At 52.2% G+C, this 17,933-nt stretch overlaps 6 protein-coding genes across 6 annotated transcripts; 3 read left to right on the forward strand and 3 right to left on the reverse strand.

Moving 5' to 3' along the window:
• Nucleotides 1–213: 213 nt before the first annotated feature.
• AtWU_06166 (uncharacterized protein) lies at nucleotides 214–1,071 on the forward strand (the record flags this gene model as incomplete). Its single annotated transcript, XM_035501276.1, has 1 exon — nucleotides 214–1,071. One exon carries the CDS (start codon nucleotides 214–216, stop codon nucleotides 1,069–1,071), a length of 858 nt encoding a protein of 285 aa, XP_035357169.1.
• Nucleotides 1,072–1,182: 111 nt separating this feature from the next.
• Nucleotides 1,183–1,890, reverse strand: AtWU_06167 (kinetochore Spc24 family protein; the record flags this gene model as incomplete). The annotated part of the gene is made up of 3 exons (XM_035501277.1): nucleotides 1,183–1,360; nucleotides 1,420–1,817; nucleotides 1,864–1,890. 3 exons carry the CDS (start codon nucleotides 1,888–1,890, stop codon nucleotides 1,183–1,185), a joined length of 603 nt encoding a protein of 200 aa, XP_035357170.1.
• A 245-nt stretch (nucleotides 1,891–2,135) lies between these two features.
• On the forward strand, nucleotides 2,136–2,780 carry AtWU_06168 (mitochondrial fission 1 protein; the record flags this gene model as incomplete). The annotated part of the gene is made up of 4 exons (XM_035501278.1): nucleotides 2,136–2,154; nucleotides 2,216–2,234; nucleotides 2,303–2,396; nucleotides 2,451–2,780. 4 exons carry the CDS (start codon nucleotides 2,136–2,138, stop codon nucleotides 2,778–2,780), a joined length of 462 nt encoding a protein of 153 aa, XP_035357171.1.
• A 596-nt stretch (nucleotides 2,781–3,376) lies between these two features.
• AtWU_06169 (putative RING finger domain protein) lies at nucleotides 3,377–4,911 on the forward strand (the record flags this gene model as incomplete). The annotated part of the gene is made up of 4 exons (XM_035501279.1): nucleotides 3,377–3,484; nucleotides 3,536–4,077; nucleotides 4,129–4,566; nucleotides 4,623–4,911. 4 exons carry the CDS (start codon nucleotides 3,377–3,379, stop codon nucleotides 4,909–4,911), a joined length of 1,377 nt encoding a protein of 458 aa, XP_035357172.1.
• A 727-nt stretch (nucleotides 4,912–5,638) lies between these two features.
• On the reverse strand, nucleotides 5,639–7,941 carry trpB (tryptophan synthase TRP5; the record flags this gene model as incomplete). Its single annotated transcript, XM_035501280.1, has 3 exons — nucleotides 5,639–7,367; nucleotides 7,427–7,730; nucleotides 7,806–7,941. The coding sequence occupies 3 exons, from the start codon at nucleotides 7,939–7,941 to the stop codon at nucleotides 5,639–5,641; spliced, it is 2,169 nt and encodes a 722-aa protein (XP_035357173.1).
• A 1,237-nt stretch (nucleotides 7,942–9,178) lies between these two features.
• On the reverse strand, nucleotides 9,179–12,458 carry medA (transcriptional regulator medA; the record flags this gene model as incomplete). Its single annotated transcript, XM_035501281.1, has 4 exons — nucleotides 9,179–9,631; nucleotides 9,690–11,173; nucleotides 11,316–11,481; nucleotides 12,429–12,458. The coding sequence occupies 4 exons, from the start codon at nucleotides 12,456–12,458 to the stop codon at nucleotides 9,179–9,181; spliced, it is 2,133 nt and encodes a 710-aa protein (XP_035357174.1).
• Nucleotides 12,459–17,933: the final 5,475 nt, after the last annotated feature.

The following is a 17,933-nucleotide window of genomic DNA, read 5'->3' on the forward strand; positions in this document are numbered from 1 at the left end:
GAGCTTAAGCTAATCTCCGCTCCCCGATAAGTTTGAATTCCGCCCCGATAAACCCCAAAATTTAAAGTATTTCTCCAACTTCTACTCTTCTCCTCTCCAGGTACGTCTATCCCCATCTACTCCACCGTATAATTCGATAAATACTAAACACTCAACTAACCACAGTATACACACACTTCCAATGCATATCTACAGCCTTTAATCATAAGAATAATGACAACACTCTCCCCCCTAACCCGCCGTCTCTACAAACTCCCCCACCCTCCAATCCCCCCATCCTCATCATCCCACACCACATTCCCCTCCTTCCTCGCCCACGCCTCACGCACCTCCCTCCCTCCCACAAGCACAACCTACATCGGCACCCACTACGAATACACCATCCAATCCACCCTCCGCTCCTCCGCGCTCCTCCTCCACCGCACCGGCGGCCGCTCCGACGCCGGCACAGACCTCGTCGGAACCTGGCACCTCCCCGCACACGAACACCCGCCGCGCGTGCTCGTGCAATGCAAAGCGCTCAAGACGAAGCTCGGGCCTAACATCGTTCGTGAACTCGAGGGCACGTTCGCATCGGCGCCGGTGGGGTGGCGCGGGACAGGCGTCATCGGGATGCTGGTTAGTCCGAGGGAGGCGACGAGGGGCGTGCGGGAGGCGCTGACTAGGAGTCGGTTTCCATTAGTCTGGTGTCTTGTTGGGTTGGAGGGGAGGGTGAGGCAGGTACTTTGGAATGAGAAGGTCGAGGGGGTTGTCGGGGATGGGTTGGGGGTCGGGGTTGTTTATCGTGCTGATGCTGGTGAGCAGGATGCGGAGGCGAGGGTGACGTGGGATGGGGAGGATGTTCCGGAGGTGGATGCGGTGGTGGAAAGGATGGAGGTTATGCAGAGGAGGTGGTTTGAGTTGTGGGGTGTTGGGGAGGAGAGGTGGGAGGAGGTGCTGGGGGTCGTGGAACGGTTGTTTCCGTTTGAGAAGCCGTTGTTGTATGCTAGGGATGGGAGGGTGAGTGGGTTGAGTGAGGAGGATAGGGAGGTTGTGAGAGGGGAGTTGAGGAGGTGTCAGTCTACTACATGAGTATAGAGCATAGTTTAATGTATAGAATGTAATAGTAGTCATAGTATTGTAATATCAAGCCAGGGTATATCCGTAAACGCCGTCCAAACTTTCCATCCTCACCCAACGCATCTATCCCTGCATCGTCGACCAGAAGTAGTTCGAATAGAAGAACCGCGAGAACTTTGGGTCAATGTTCACCACATGCACATCGCCCTTGCGACTATTGCGGATCACCGCTTTGGTGAAATTGCCCGCGTCGTCGGCCTCGATGTCTACTCCTAGGGACCGGTAGATTTTTAATCGCAGCCTAGAAAACAGTCAGTCAGTCACAGTATACTCTGTATGAGACAGGTGGGAGGTACTCACAGCGTCGCATCATCCATCTCACGCTCCCGGCGCGTCGGTTCATCGCCTTCCAACCCCTGCGCTTCCAAATCGGCTAGTCGCTCCTTCAACATCTCCAGCTCGCCCTCTAGCCGCTCACTCTCAATCTCCAGCTCGGTAGCTGACTTGGCAATACGGAATTTCTTCGTGTCCAGCTCGACCATCTCCGCGGCGTGCTTGCCGGAGTCATGCGCCGTCACGGCCTCCTCATGTTGGGCCGTCAGGGCGGACAGGTGCCGGGAGAGCTTGCGCAAAGCTGATTCGGCTTCGCGCGTGCGCAACTCACGCGATTGCTGTAGCGCGGCGAGCGAGTCATTGATGCGGGTGACGGCTTGTTTATCAGGGTGGATGTTGAAGTTGCCGATGGTGTGGTTGATGAGCTGGAGAGTCAGCAATAAGCATAATTAAGGGGTGAGGGTGACATACGCCAGCGGGATTCTCGTCGAGGAGCATGATGACAGTATATTCAGGGCTATATACGTTGTAATGTTCGATATCAACCTTGTAGTTCTGATAGCAATGGCAGCAAATACACTCCGGAAGTGGAGAGATGTTTGTTGTTGGAGCAACCGCCACCGCCGCACGCACCGCCACAGCGCGTGACGCCAGGCAGCCCCGGCCATGATTCCGAATCTTCTCTTGTCGCTGCCGGCCAAAAGTCTTCGTCTTCCCACCAGATACATCGATATTTCTTCAGAATGGGCTCTAATCTTCCTTGTGAGTATATTTCTCCCCGTTGGTGCTGGTTCCTCCCCCTCCGCTAACTGCCTGCTTGCAGATGCCGCCGATGCTGAGAGGTCAGCGCTTTCCCCCAATCGATTACTCTACCAATACCCCAGAACCAGCGAAGCTAACCGGTGCACAGTCCGCTAAAGCCAGCGGAACTTCAGGTGCTCCGCGCCCAGTATGAGAAGGAAGGTGACTACGTGGGGATCCAGACCAAGTTCAACTACGCCTGGGTAGGAACCGGCAGATAACCCGATGCAAGTCCATTCGGCTGACGACATGTATAGGGTCTGATCAAATCCAACGCCCGGGTCGAACAACAAGAGGGTGTTCGTCTGCTTTCGGAGATCTTCCGCGCTGCGCCTGAACGACGTCGCGAATGTCTGTACTACCTCGCGCTGGGTAACTACAAGCTCGGTAACTACGGCGAAGCTCGTCGGTACAACGATCTACTGCGTGATAAGGAACCCGGGAACCTGCAGGCCGCTAGTCTGGGCCAGCTCATCGATGAAAAAGTGTCCAAGGAGGGCCTGATGGGTATTGCCATCGTGGGTGGGCTGGCGCTGGCGGCCGGCGTAGTGGGTGGATTGGTGATGCGGGGGGCAAAGAGACGCTGAGGGATGGCAGCGACTGTGAATTGATTGTTCTGGGTGCATGAGTGTAAATAAGGCTGTTCGGGTGTTTTTATTCTTGCATTGGGGCGTTCTGACAGCAAGATTGGATGCGTGATTAATGTTAATGGATGCTATCACTACTACTACTACTGCTACTACTACTTTATCTTCAGCTGCGCCACAGGTGGCTAACGTCATCCCGAGTCGCTTCTTCTTTCCTGCTTTTCTCTTTCTTTCCTCCATCTTCTCTCCATTCTTTCTCTTGCTGTCATCTGATGTCGGTATTATTCTGTTATCTAACATATCTACCCGTCGGATGATTCCCATGCTCTAAATCTTTGTCCCCGTCACGCCCGTGGCCCTTGTGGATGAACGAATGCGTGCCCAACGAGCCATGAATGACGCTGCATTGCGCTGCTGCTGCTGCTCTCGAACTATCAACCACCATCACCGCAACATCCCTTCTGCCTGATTGATTCGTCAGATCTTGTCTCCTGCACCACCATCTGACTAGTGTCTACGGTGACAACCTTCCACCCCACCTTTCTAACGTCCCCCTCTCATCCACGCCTCGTTTCGCCGTTGGATTCCGGATCGCCATGGCCGACGTGGGGGACCGCATGTTCTGCCATGCTTGTGGCGGCGTCTGGCTGCGCGAAGCTCAGGGCATGATCTGTCCGCACTGCGAGTCAGACTTTACTGAAATTGTACGATCTCTTCCGCTATTACTTCCATGCAACCCTATCTGACCATCCCAGATCGAAATCCCGCCAGATCCCGACGCCGAGCCCCCGCCCTCATTCCACCGACCCCCCTCGCCCCCCGCCGCGGCCAACGCCCGCTCCCCGAATCCATGGGCAGACCACAACCCCTGGGCACACCAGGAGGAAGATGATGATCTCGATCAAGGCTGGGGTCCCGGACATGGGAATGGATTCACCCATCGCACATATCGGTCTCCGGACGGCCGTTTCACCTTCTCCACCACAACCTATACCCATGGCCTCCGAGGGGGGTCACCTCCGACCCAACAGCGACAGGCAAACCCCGACCCATTAATGCCAATGGTGCAGGGTCTAGATAGCATCTTCCATGGTCTCGCAAGCACCTACCGACAGCAAAATCGCCCAGGCGGCCAAGCTCAAGCTTCAGGCACAAATCGCGACCGCGGGAGGACACTGGGATCTTTTGCCTTTGACATCGAGGCGGAGGGCCGGACCGGCACGCAGGACGGCGGTCTGCACCCGCGAGATGCGGATGGTCCGCAACCGGTGAATAATCCTCTGCGGACTCTGGGCGAGTAGGTGCTGCCGATGACGTTGCTGCACATTGCAGGGCTAATGATTCTCAGTATCTTGGAGCTGTTCCGCTCGGATTTCGGCACAAACACACAGGCAGGTGGTACTGGCGGCGTCCGGGTGATGACAGGGCCGAATCCCCTCGCCATGCTGTCCACGCTACTAAACTTTGATCGTCATGGGGACGCAGTATACTCACAGGAGGAGCTGGACCGCGTGATCTCTCAGCTGATGGAACAGAACGCCAACCGCGGAGCGCCACCACCAGCCCCGCCCAGTGCGATCCAATCGCTGCCGAAGAAGAAGGTTGATGAGGAGATGCTGGGGAGCGAAGGTCGAGCAGAATGTTCGATTTGCATGGACACGGTGGAGCTAGGGACTGAGGTCACGGTGCTACCTTGCAGCCACTGGTTTCACTACAGCTGCATCGAGCTGTGGCTGAACCAGCACAACACATGTCCGCACTGTCGACGAAGCATTGATGCGCCCCAGTAAGATCCCTACCCTATGTTGCTTCATCACGCAAACCCTCTCTAACAGCCTGCAGAACCGAAGGCGCCAACAGTCCTCCCGGAAACAGACCGGCAGCAGAGGGCACAAGCGGCAACCCAGTAGTTATCCCCGACAGTCCGGAGCGCGAACGGACCCAACCATCAGCAGCGCGAGACGCTGCATCACCATCGGGTTGGAGCTCGCAGTCATTCTCCTCATGGTCATCCCCATGGTCGGGCTCAGAGGGCCCAGAACAACAACAGCAACGTCGGAGTAGTCGAGGAGAGGGGTCAGGAGGGTTTACGGGGTGGGTACGCAGTCGATTAGGCGGAGGGAGTGGCTGATGGACGAGATGGGAGCGAAGCATACAAATTACATTTGGGAGATTGACGATTGATGAGGTGTATGTAGTAATGCCTTGACTTGACTTCGCGGAGTTTGCCTGCTTTTTTTTTTGACATGACATGACATGACACGACACGATGAAGATAACTATGCACACACGCATGCACACACAGACAGACAGCATTGATACCTTATCTATACTATCTATCCATCTATGGCTTTGTTTACACTCGGTTTCAAATACCGTGCCTTGGTAAATAACTTGATACATCGTAACGAATAATCTACCCTGAAAGCCAAATTACCATACTTGAATTGAAGAAGAACCCCAATGGCATTCGATACTGGTATATGTACTAAACTCTCTCTCTAGAACAAGCCAAAAAGGATAAACCGAAAATGATCAAAACCGAAAAACCCCAACTCGGGTCACGAGTAGAAGGGGGTAGTAGTTCATAGATAAGGATCAAAAATGATCAAACTTGAGACCGAAAAGACTTTTTCCTCGTTCCTTCTTTTCCTTTTGTTTTGGCTTGTCACTTTCTTGGGTGCAGGATTCCTTCATCGCTCTGATATCGTTAGGGGGGAAATGCAACGGAGTTGTAGAGAGTCTAAACGGAAAAATCTACAGGAAATTAAATGAAAAAGGAGGAAAGTAGAAGGTGGTAGTAGATGTCAAGAGGTATGATGGAGGACGAAGGATGAGGAGGAAGGAAGGGTGGTGATTTAGAAGCGCAGGTCCCAGCCGATCTTAGGACCCAGACGAGGCAGCTCATCAGCCACGCTCTGGACATCCTTGTCACCTCTTCCACTGAGGTTGAGGACGATGTCGCCCGTCTTCATGGACTTAGCGAGCTCCATGGCGCCGAAGACGGCGTGGGAGGACTCCAGAGCGGGGATGATACCCTCGGTTTGAGCGAGGGCACGGAAGCCAGTGAGGGCTTCGGCGTCGGTGGCGGCAATGAATTTGGCGCGGTCGCTGTCCTTCCAGTTGGAGAGCTCGGGGCCGACACCGGGGTAGTCAAGACCGGCGGAGATGGAGTGGGTTTCGGAGATCTGACCGTGCTTGTCCTGGAGGACGTAGGTGCGGACACCGTGGAAGACACCCTTGCTGCCGCCGGAGAGGGTGGCGGAGTGGCGGTCGGTGTCGACACCGTCACCACCGGCTTCGACACCCAGGAGCTTGACGCTAGGGTCGTTCGAGAAGGGGTAGAACATACCCACGGCGTTACTGCCACCACCAACGCAGGCGACGACAGCATCGGGCAGCTTGCCGATGAGAGCCTTCATCTGTTCCTTGGTTTCATCACCGATGACAGACTGGAAGGTACGCACGATGGTCGGGAAGGGGTGAGGGCCGATGGCGGAACCGATGATGTAGTGGGTGGTGTCGAGGTGGACAACCCAGGCGCGGAGAGCCTCGTTGACAGCATCACGAAGAGTGCGGCTGCCGGCGTCGACGGCAACGACGGAAGCACCCAGAAGTCTCATACGGAAGACGTTGAGGGCCTGACGACGGACATCCTCGGCACCCATGTACACGACACACTCCATACCGAACTTGGCACAGACGGTGGCCGTGGCGACACCGTGCTGGCCAGCACCAGTCTCGGCAATAATTCTCTTCTTGCCCAGACGGCGGGCAAGCAGGATCTGACCGAGAGCATTGTTGATCTTGTGACTTCCGGTGTGGTTAAGATCCTCACGCTTCAACCAGATGTTGGCACCACCGACATGCTCCGTCAAGCGGTCAGCGAGATGGAGGCTGCTGGGGCGGCCCATGTAGGGGTAGTAGGAGCGGTATTCCTCCCAGAACTTAGGGTCGTTGCGCGCCTGATCGAAACCACGCTCGAGTTCGGCCAAGCAGTCCATGAGGGACTCGGGCACGTACTGGCCACCGAACTCACCGAAACGGGAGGGAATGAGAGCAGGGTCACCAGAGCCGTTCAGAGCTTCAATCTGGTCGACCAGGCCCGGACCAGCCGGGGTGTCGTCGTTGGTAATGACATCGGTGGGCTGAGAGAGGGCAGGGGGGGCCTCCTTCAGGACGGGGTCAAGCACGTTGACGGAGCCAGTCACCTTGCCCTGAGCATCTCTCTCAAGGCGACGACCGGTCACGCTGGAGAGGTAGTCCTGGGCATGCTTAGCCGCCTGACCGGCAGGGGCGTCACCCAAGACGGTGATGATCTGGCTACCAATAACGACACCCTCGGAAATGTTCTGCACGGACAGGAAGTGCTCGCGGGTGCTAACACCGAATCCCAGCGCCGTAGGCACGTTTCCGGACCAGGTGTGAACGCGAGACAAGAGATCGGGCAAGTTCGAGCTGAGCTTTCCGGTAGCACCGGTGACACCCATTCTGGAAACGACGTAGATAAAGGAATCGGCGATCTTGCAGAGAAGCTTCATGCGTGACTCGGAGGTGGCGGGGGCGATGAGGGGGACGTAAGAGAGACTGCAGAAAATGTTAGATCAGCTACCCAAATTTGCGCACACGATGCAGTCGAAACATACCCGGCGCTGGCGCAAAGATCTCTGAAGCGAACAGCCTCCTCCGGGGGCAGATCAACCATGATGAAACCATTGACACCGGCGTCCTTGCAGTGTTGGAGCATGAGCTCCTCACCATACTGCATCAGAGGGTTGTAGTAGCCCATCAGAAGAACGGGTGCTCTCAGACCGCGGCTTCTGGCGGTTCGGACCTGGTCCAGGACAAGGGGGATTGTCACACCATTGGCCAAAGCCTGGGTGTTGGCCTTCTGGATAGTAGGTCCATCTGCGATAGGGTCGGTGAAAGGGACACCCATTTCGATAATGTCTGTTGCAGATCACCGAAATCGATTAGTTCCCCTCCATATTTGAAATGTTGCAAAAGGCGGGGTCGAGAACATACCAGCACCACCATTTTCCAAGCCCATCAGAACATCTACGGTCTCCTCAACAGTGGGATATCCTGCAGTGAAGTAGGCGACCAGAGCGGCGCGCTTCTCCTGCTTGGCTCTGGCAAATGCATTCTTGATTCCGTCCATGGTGGCGGGAGGTGGGGGTGACACCCGGCGAGTGGTGGTGAAAGAGTAAGGAACGGGGGAAGGAGTAGCGGAGGAGAAGGGAGATCGAAGCAAGGTAAGGGACGAGAAGAAAGAAAAAGAGACCAGAAACGGTCAATTGGATAAGGACGTGGAGGGAAAAGCTGGGGGAGGGAAGAGAGAGTCGAGAAGGAGGAGAAGCGGAAGAAAGTGGGTTTGAGTCACCGCGATTACTGAGTAATTACGGTGAGTGACGGCTGGCTGGTATTTTCCCCGCCCCGGTCAGGTGATGGTGGCGATAAGATAAAAATGAAAAATTACGAACAGGTACCGCTGGGTATGAAAATGTCGGATTTACGGAATTGCGTCTGATTTCTGGATTGGGGATCGATTATTAGATTACTTATGTAGTTGTGCACTCTGCCTCCTCCAAATGTCAAAGGGAAAGAAAAACAAGTCAGAAGAAGTAAGAAATAAACAGGATTATTCACAGACGCCGCAAGCTATGCATATATAGATTCGCCCCAACAAGACCGGTCACCAAAAACTGGTGGCAACAGGGTCCTGTGAATATACCAGGGACCATCTCCTCCAAGAGACGCACAATGACGGAGATAGGAGCAGAGGAACCCAGCAGCGGACGACAACAGTGATAACAACAACACAATAACACAAGGTGCACAAATCTGATCCCAAATCCCATTTCACACTTTTGATCCTTCGCCAATCCAGATGTCTGGTACATCAATCCCAAGTGTTATCCCAAACCTGCAACCTAGAAGGAACGACGGCAGCGCCATGCTATGCCAGATAGTTGTACAGCTTCGTAAAGGAGTGAAAGCCTCATGCCCACATGAAAATGCAACATTAACCCAAGAAAAAAAGGAAGAAGAAAACATGGTTTAAATGGTGAAGAACGGGAACAGTTCGTCTATAATGCATCAAAGCAGAAAAGGATATCGGGCATCAAGGCATGAAGAAGGGTAATAGTATAAGGAGAGACATAAGATCATTCACAGTGATCATAAAAAAAGAATAAGTGGCAAAGTCCAGGAGCCCCGGGACTGAACTATCCTGTGCGAGAAGATCCCACAGGGCTCAGCGCCCAAGTCTCATGGCAAAGGAGTGACGATAATCAAAGAGGTATCAATGAGGTATGCAAGAAACACAACGCAATAAAGCGGACAAGCCAAACGCCAGTTGATGCAGATTACCAAAGAGGAACCGAAACGCGGGTGATTCAAGACCCGTGGGCCTGGCCATGCACGGAATACGGCATGGGAGCAAGGTAGTTGTAGCACGCGCTGCTGCTGGGGTTTCCAGTGGCTGCGGCAGAGTTGAGAAGAGGATTCAGCTCCCAAGTTCTGCTGTTCACAGTGGCTGTGAGTCCAAGTTGGCTCTGCTGCTGACAGACAGAAGGGTACGAGTAGGGCGTAGCCAAGGCGGAAGAATAGGGCTGATTGACACTAGCCAGTCCGCCTCGCAGTTCCGAGCCGCCCGTCATAGAAGGGGGTGTATATGTCGAAGCAGCTAGGCTGGCTCCGTAGTTGGCTGGGGCAGCAGTATCTGACACGGACTGAGGCGACGCTGCATTCTGAGGCTCAGTACCAGAGTCAGAGGCAGCGCCGTTGCTGGTGTAGTTCGATCCAATCGGGGTGGCCAGGGTTCCAGAAATCGAAGAGTAACTAGCAGACTAGATCGCCAACGGTTAGCCTTGTTCGGGATGGCTATGAAATGAACGAGTCACTTACGTATTTACCGATTATCTTCTTGAGGGCATGGCTGAGGATCTTCCAGGGGAAGACCTTCACGTCCTTCTCGATATTCCTGGGCTTTGGTGCGGGAAACCCCATGATGACTTTGAAAAAGTCCTCACTGTCAGCCTTGGCCTTGGACACTGTAAGTGGTCGGAAGCCTTCCAAGTTTCTGCGGATGCGGTTCTTCTCTTCCACCGTGAACCGGACTCCCACCAAGGACTCGAGCAAGTAGATGGTGTCAACGCTGGTAACAAAGCATTCGTCCTTCCCATCCCAGTAGATGCAACTGATGCAGATACTATTAGGAGCACGGTCTTCAGGCGCCACAGGCTTGAAGTCTGCGTGGATTGTGCTGCCACTCTGCATCCGTGTAAATTGAACCAACCGACGCTTTGCCTCCCGCTCTTCTCTGGACCAGCTTTCCGTCATTGAATCGAGATCACCATTCAACTTCAACACTGCCTTCGTCGGGCACATGGCATAGGGATTGAACGACTGCGTTTGGCCATATGCGCCCGACTGTTGCAACGTCGACGTCCGAATGAGGGTGGGATTTCCGAACCTGCCTGGTGATGCTTGGCTTTGCTGACGCAGAGGATGGCCGATAGTGTAAGTAGTGCTTCGTGCATCGTTGCTGACCGCGAGGAACGACGGGCTGTATGATGGAGTGATAGGTGATGGCGCCCGGATAGACGCTTGAGACGTGTTAGATAGGCCAGGATACTGGGTCGAAGGAACTCGCGGCGATGCCGCCGTGTGGTGTGGGCTGACGAAGCTATTCATTGCCGGCAGAGACTGCAGATACGGTGAATAGGTCGCGGAGGATACGCTGGGCGATTCCTTTGCATGCATTGGTGGGCCGGTGACTCGCTTGGGTGCCCTGGAGAGGGGTTCGTCGGCGTATGAAGGCACCCTCCGCTTGCGAGACTCGTCGGAAGGCGACTGCATCGAAGCATGTTCATAGGTATAAACTCCCACTTGTAGCGTGACTGCATGGCAGTCATTATGGTCCATGGACACTTGCAAGGGAACTGCGAACGACGGAGAGCCCGTGGAGCTGAAAGGAGGTGTGTCGACGGAAAGTGCATATTGAAACGAAGCACCCTGGAAGCCGAGGAAGTGAGGAACACATTCGCACTTTTTCGAGCCGAAGACCAGGTAAAGAGTCGCATAGGACGATGAGTGGAGGTCATATGGCGATTGAATCTGGACGAAGACCCTGGTGCCTTCGGAGCCTCTCTGGGGGGAGTAGGAGACTACTTCCGGTATTTGGCGATTTTCGGCGGCCATCATTGGTGAACGACCCTCTTCGTAGGAACTCGCATACTCTCCGTTCGCCATGTAGGGCACACAGTCCGATATCTGGCTTGCGTGATCGGGCATGGGGGAAGGAACCAGCGTGGTGGCCGTCACATAAGGTGCCTGGCCATAGCCTTGGTACGGAATGCCATCATGCAGAGATCGAGCAGAGTCGTAGTCTAATCAGGTTGAGTTAGTGTCAGTGTCTCACAAAGTTCAAACGCGGTGGGTGTCCCCTAGGGAACCCTGGACCAGCCATGCCATGTCCACGAGGGGGGAAGAAGGAGGGGGGGTGGGAGGAGTGGATGTATCAGTGCTTACCGATCAACGCCGTGTGCGGGGGCTTCTGGAAAGTAGACATAGACAAAATGGGCTCAGACTTGGCCAGAAGGCCGTCTGAAAAAGCACCGAGAAACTGTGACTCTTCAGGATCCGAAAAATCCAACGACTCGTCTAGAATTAACGGTGTTTGTAACTCGGGATTGAACTGTAAAACGCCCCCGGGTCAGTTCAGTGTCCAGGGTGTGGGAGATGGTGGGTATGACTGCAGGAAAAACAAGGCTGGGGCACTCGGCAAGACAGTGAATGAATCAAATATTCTGATTCAGTCGAAAGGAAGAGAAAAATGGGAGTGAACCGGATAGCAATTGGGCAGCGAGCAGGAAAACCGGACTCACCAAAACACCGTGCGTCTTCGAGTAAGCCAGTTTGAAGGTGTTGCAGAAACTGCAACCAAGCACAACAGCTTTAAAAAAGCGAATGACAGCGAATTTATCCTGGAAAAACGATAGGATGCCGGAAAGTCTCTAGCGAGCTCTCCGAGACAAAACGAATGACGACACGAAGTGGCTGTCAGCCCGGACGAGGAAGATGGCACGAAAAGCTTCGAATCAGCGATCAGGATCCGACGCCTCAGGGTGAAACCACGAAAGGTTGGCTGCAGAATAGGAACCAGTGGTGAGCCACGCTGCCGATGAATGCTTTTGATAACCTATAGGAAACCTGCTTCCATCTGATGGCGCTGTTTTAACCTCACGCGGCGGGCAGGTTGAATGGCAAATGTCCGTGGCAGACTCTGGACGAAAGCGAGCGAGAACGAGCCGGTCGAACTGAAAAGAAGACCCTTTTCGCTTTTCTGGCGTTTGTGGAAGCGAAAGTGTCTCAAGATTTCCTCAGGATGAGGACTAAAAGTCAGGGCACGAACTACCCAACTAGTGAGTACGAACCCTCCCAAAAGGCGAGGAACCGGCTCGCTGCATAGACCAGCAAGACTTACCAGGTGAGATGAAAAGACAAGAGATGCGTCTCTGAGGTCTTTTAAAATCTAATATGCAAAAGAAGTCACGGTCCCTAAGCGACTAAACGAGATAGTCTACACCTTGACGGGGGCGGGTTAACAACAAACATCCGGAAGTTTAGTGACGGAAACCATACAAGGGGAGGTGACAAGCGCACGGAACCCATCGTGGACCCTAATTTTCCTTGGGATCTTGTGCGGCAAAGGCACGACCTTGGAGAAGCAAGGAGTACAGAGGGAAGGGGACACGAAGGAGAGTGATGCAAGGCACCAACAGAGTCTGTGGCAAAGGGTGAGGGGGGGTTGGCACCAACCTTAACAGACCAATGACTTCAGCACAGGGAGAGGCTTCGTCAGTAAACGCAGCCTATTTGAGATATTTCCCTGCTAGTTTGTAATAAGGTGGTGTCCTCAGCCGAGACAAAGATCCACGATGGTTTGAGTCCAGGTCCGACCTCGTGTGAAGGACTACAGAGACAAGGTTGGCAAGAAGGCTAGCTGACGATCCACACTCTTTTTTTCTCTTCGGAGGGTAAAATTGAGACAGATGAGCGAATTCGGACACTGCAATCAAAGGTGATTTCGCTGAAATGGGGAGGGCTGTTCGGCGTGACGAGAGACGGGGGGGTGGTTCGATGATCGTCCTTCCGCTCAACAAACGGAGATCGCTCTATAGATCCGGCGTATAAGGGACCAGGCAAACGAACAGCTGGGGAGGAGACCACACGACACGGAAAGTAGATGGCGTCCAGTCAGCGGCTTTCCCGCGGATTTTTGGTTGCTTCGGAAATATTAAGACACTATTGTCGAAAAGAATAGAAATAAAAAATATTCTGCCCCTTCTGGTCGGATGGACACGGAGCCAAGCTTCGAGGCAATTAAACAGAGATATAGCGACGGTTGTCGAACAATCAGCGAGCGCGTAGAGTCCGTGAGGATTAGATATTAGGATATCCAATAAGTCCGATCAGTTCCCAATGCGGCTTGCCAATAAATGCTTCTCTCCTTCGTCAAATTTATTTTTTTCTCAATTCGGTCCTTCTCTTATTTCTTTCCTTCTTCGTTGATCAACACAAACGTAGCGAACGTAATGATACTTCCGATACCAAACAAAGCGAGTGTAAGGCGAACGTGGGACGAGCGAGTGGAAGTGTTAATAATAAAAAAAGAGAAATACAAGGGATACTTTCACTGTGCCATCACAGAAAAAGTGAAAGGGGAAAAGGTGGGGAGAGGAGGAGGGAAGGAGGGGGGGAAGAAGAGAAGAGAAGTAGTAGTAGTAGTAGAAGGAGGAGAAGGAGGAGGAGGAGCAATAATAGTGGAGGGAATAAAAAAAGAACAAGAGTGACCGTCAAGTACGAGATGACGAGAGATATATTACTTTTCCCTTCAAAGCAATCCGCTTTGAGCCGAGGATGCGGTGGTAAGAAACGAAAGAGCACTGGGCGACAATAGCCTTAGTGTGGCGGGGATGTGCTGGTGGGAGGATGGAAAGGGAAAATAGTTAGATAAGTAGGAAGTAGTAGGGATCAGGTTTGCAGGGCCGGGGGTATTGTTGGAAAACAATTCAATTTGATCCCTCGAGGTTAATGGATCCCGGAATGATATAAATAAATGACGATTGATAATAGTAATGAGGATAAGAGGATTGAAGAAGAATAATAATAATAATAACAATCTTTCTTTAAGGGAACTCCGTCGCCGAGGAAGATCAAACGGCGTCTTTTCCTCTCTCGCGTGAGTGTGTGTTGTTATAATTATACCTGAGGTTGTTCGGGGAATCATAACACCCTGAAATCTGAAGACCAGACCAAAATGGCTGGTTGGCCTAACTGGATCTTTTTTCTCCATCGTAAAAGTCCCTGGGCTGGTGGTGGTCCTCCACATCTCTACCGCTAGACTACCAGTCCCATGGAGACCTTAGTACCGTCCCATAACCCTTTGAGATGGGTTTCTTTTACGAACTTTCCGATCCTCCTTTGACCAGGAACCACTCAGCATCGGATCGGGTCACGGGGAAAGCTTCAAGGATGGGAAGGATGGGAAGGCCGTAAGAAGACAATCCCCGCTCTCTAAGGGTAGAGGGAGGGAAAAATCAAAAATTCAAAAATAAAAGGGTTCTTTTTTCAAAAAATCTTTTTTCTTGCTCGTTGACCCTTCACTCTATTTTCTTTAGTCTAGTTCAAATTTTTTTTTATTTCTAAATTTTTTTAATTTCATTTATTCCTTTTTTGCTACCCTCCGTCTTTGCTAGGAAAGCGGCCCTTCACTAAGAGGGGAAATCCTAAGTGGAGAGAGTAGGGAAGTTCTTAGTCCAGATAGGTTTAGTTAGCTTCAGAGCTAAAAGGTCATGAAGCCCAAGAAAGTAAGAAACGTTATGATTATTTTTATTCTCGGAAGAGGAGATTCTTATTTGGTGAGAGGAATCCCACCATTGGGTATTGGGTGAATAATCATCCAACTCCCTCCCCCAAATAAATCCAGGGAAGAGGCGCTAAACTGGCTAGCAAGGGTGTTAGCAAAGAATAGCAGCAGGCACCGTTCAAGCGGTCCATGCCGCCTTGACCGGTGGATCCCCCCCCAAGGGAAAAAGATCAGGGCTGCAGAAGCCAGTGGAAGGAGGAGGAGAGAGAGGAGAGGAGGGGTGGGAAAAAGGCGAAAAGAGAACTGGTTTCTGGTTTCCGTTATTTTTACCTCCGTAGTAACTTTGGTTCTACTGGAGATTCCTCCGGCCCTATGGGATTTAAATTGGTAAACAGATGGTCTCCATCTACTCTGCAAAGTATGACCTGCGGCGACTGTACCATGTTTTTCCAGTCATTTTCCATTCTTCCTGAGATCCTCGTTGGTGGGGGAAGGGGGCGATGTTCACCTTTTTCCGTTATTTCCTTGGCCTTTCGGGAGGCCCTGATACACTGGCTGATACGGGGCCTAAGAATAAAACTGGATCCCCCCGGGCAGCCACCCAGCCTACCATCATAACTGTTCCGCAGAAAGTTTGGGCTAAACAACCTCGTACATCTGGCAGGATGAGCTGCCCTGTCACGGTCTTCTGTATCCAGTAAAAGGGTCAACTTAGATGCTAGTAGTAGTTGTTTAGTTCTGTGCTAACTCAGTAAGTAAGATATTGTGCTAGCAGTAGCAAACTTTAACCGTCACAGTCATGTCCTCGTTGTTGTTACCGTTTTCTGCGAATTTCCATATTACTTTGCCCCGTTTCATGCATCATCACTCGACCTCTCGTCCTCATGACTAGTACCATTACTACTCCTACTGTCTAGTCCCTCCTATGACATGGTTTTTCTTTTTTTCTTTTTTTCCCAGGCCTATCAAAAATTTTTGGTATCTCAAGACTTAGGCCAGCCGGCTCACCTTCTCGAAAGAGTTGACAACCGGAATCAAAGGATAGAAAGTAACTCCCACTGGCAGTCCTTCCAATCAAAGTTGAGAAAAACCGACCTAGCGAGAGGACCCTTCGTGATCCGCGGAGTCCTCTTGATGAGATAATACTTAAGTAGCGGAAGTTCTTAGTACGATCGAAGCTGTCTACCGAGGTAAGCAAACCAATTGAGTAAAGAGGAAGCAGAGAGGAATCGGAGCGATCGTGAGTTCGTGACATATTATTAGCTCTCGCAAGGTCCCCCACCCCTGCCCCCTTTCCCGAATAGGAAGTAATGTTGAGCACATTTAGTGCCAACTCAAGGAACCTTTGCCTAATTGGGAATTTCTTAATTTGGAGCCCTCAGGCAGCAGTGACCCGCCGAGAGTAGACCATTTTAGTTTATTGGCTGCCCCCTCCATCAATATCCCGTTTGGGAATGCTCCGTTCTGGGTCTGGAGATAAAGCCTGATTCAGCCTCGCAGTTCCAGTGATCGGGTCCAACTTCTGACCGATGTTCCGAAGAAGACTACTATGTCCTATCTTTCCGTACGTAGTTGAGTATCAAAGTTATGTCTTAATTAACTTCACAGTATCTATTTCTTTATCTCTCTTATGCGTGTTGGACCTGCTTAGCTAACTTGGCACTCAATCTTTCCTCTCTCAACCCTGCACTGGCCTCAAGAACAAGCCTTCCTCCCCTTCTACTTTCCCCGCCCACGGCTCGGCGTGTACTCCTTGACTTCCGGCTGCTCAGTACTTTCTTGTAGTTAGTAGTAGACAGTACGTAGTAAGTAGACTCACTGTATTCATAGCGAAATCGTTTATTACTCCATACGCTACCATCATCTCATGACATCAAAGCTCAAACATCGGATTCTCGCATGGTTCGCCAAGATTTCTGGAAAAGTTAATTGCTGATTGGTCTACGGGAGTACCGTCGTGTGTCTTCTTCCACATGTTTGATCAGTCGGAGAAGCAAGAGCAAGTAAGTAAGTACTAAGTCATACGAAATGGTGTCAGGCCAACTGCGAGCCCGCCCGAGCGTGCAGGGAACGCTTCCAGAGCCAGTCACAGCCAACGATTCCGTTGTTCCGTGCCTTCCTTCCTCCATCTCTCCACATTGTGGCAGCGCAGCGGCTGACCTTTGGTTCAACTGTGCTTTACTAGTTTTGTCTACTACCGAGATCATCCACTTTCAACGGCGTCTGAATCCCCAGCCTTTCGGCTTTTGTTCTCTTTGGTAGGCAAGGCGGATGGTTTGCCTTCCAACAGATATTTAGTCAACTCGGTTGAAGCGGTTAACGATCAAGCAAGGTGTGAGTTAAATGCACAGCAAGGTACATGCACGGAAGATAACACACTATCTTGCACTCTTGTCGACAGCCAGTGGGATCGTGGGATCCTCGAACGCGGGCATGCAACCACCACCGTGAAATAGCTATCTAGCGGCCGATCTATCTGAGGGAAGCGGTACTTCTAAGATGCTAAACATAGCAAACCTTGCATTGGCTCCCACTGGAAGAAGTCATGCAAGGGTCGGACATGGCCGTCTCATTGGTGCCAGAAGAGGGCGGTGTGGGTCCCCTCCCCTCCACTGCCACTCGATTTCACTTTCCTTTTGGTTTAGCGCATAAAAAGAAAGAAGAAAAGGAAGAAGAAAAAAAAGGTTCCGCTTCTTCCTCCAAAAATCCTCCGTCTAAAATAATGTCGGCACTTGATTCGCTCACAATTAAGTCCGGTGAGTGGCACGATGGGAAGCACCGAAAGGCTATTCCCCTGGTGGTGGTAAGGTAGCAGCATGGTAGTACTACCTTTGCGACCACCTCTACTTGCAGCAGAGCGACCCTGCATTGTTACCACACTGTGAGCCGTCAGTGGACGCTTCTCGCGGCTGAGCTGCTGAGACCTGGCCAACCGCCATGAGCTGATCATCCCGGCCGTCATCGTGGCCTCGGGCGTTCAGCTGGAAACTGCTTATCCTGGTTGCTTGCCCTTTCTCGAGAACAGGGATGGAACTATTGATGTTTAATCAAACTCACCGTAGCACCCCCCAACCACGGACCAACGCTTGGGTACAGCCTATTGCTTAGGATCTAATCATCGTAAGGCCGCCCAATGTGATCATGCTGACGGTCCCGGACCGAAGATGAGGTCATGGCGGTGTTCCACGGTGGTCAAGTCATCAACGCTATACTCAGATCGACGGGAGTCAAGAGGAAACAAGCCTGGGCAAGCTGTGCACTAGTTTCCCATGAGGTCA

This window comes from Aspergillus tubingensis (genome assembly GCF_013340325.1).
Source record: "Aspergillus tubingensis WU-2223L DNA, scaffold_7, whole genome shotgun sequence".
Lineage (NCBI taxonomy): Eukaryota > Fungi > Ascomycota > Eurotiomycetes > Eurotiales > Aspergillaceae > Aspergillus > Aspergillus tubingensis.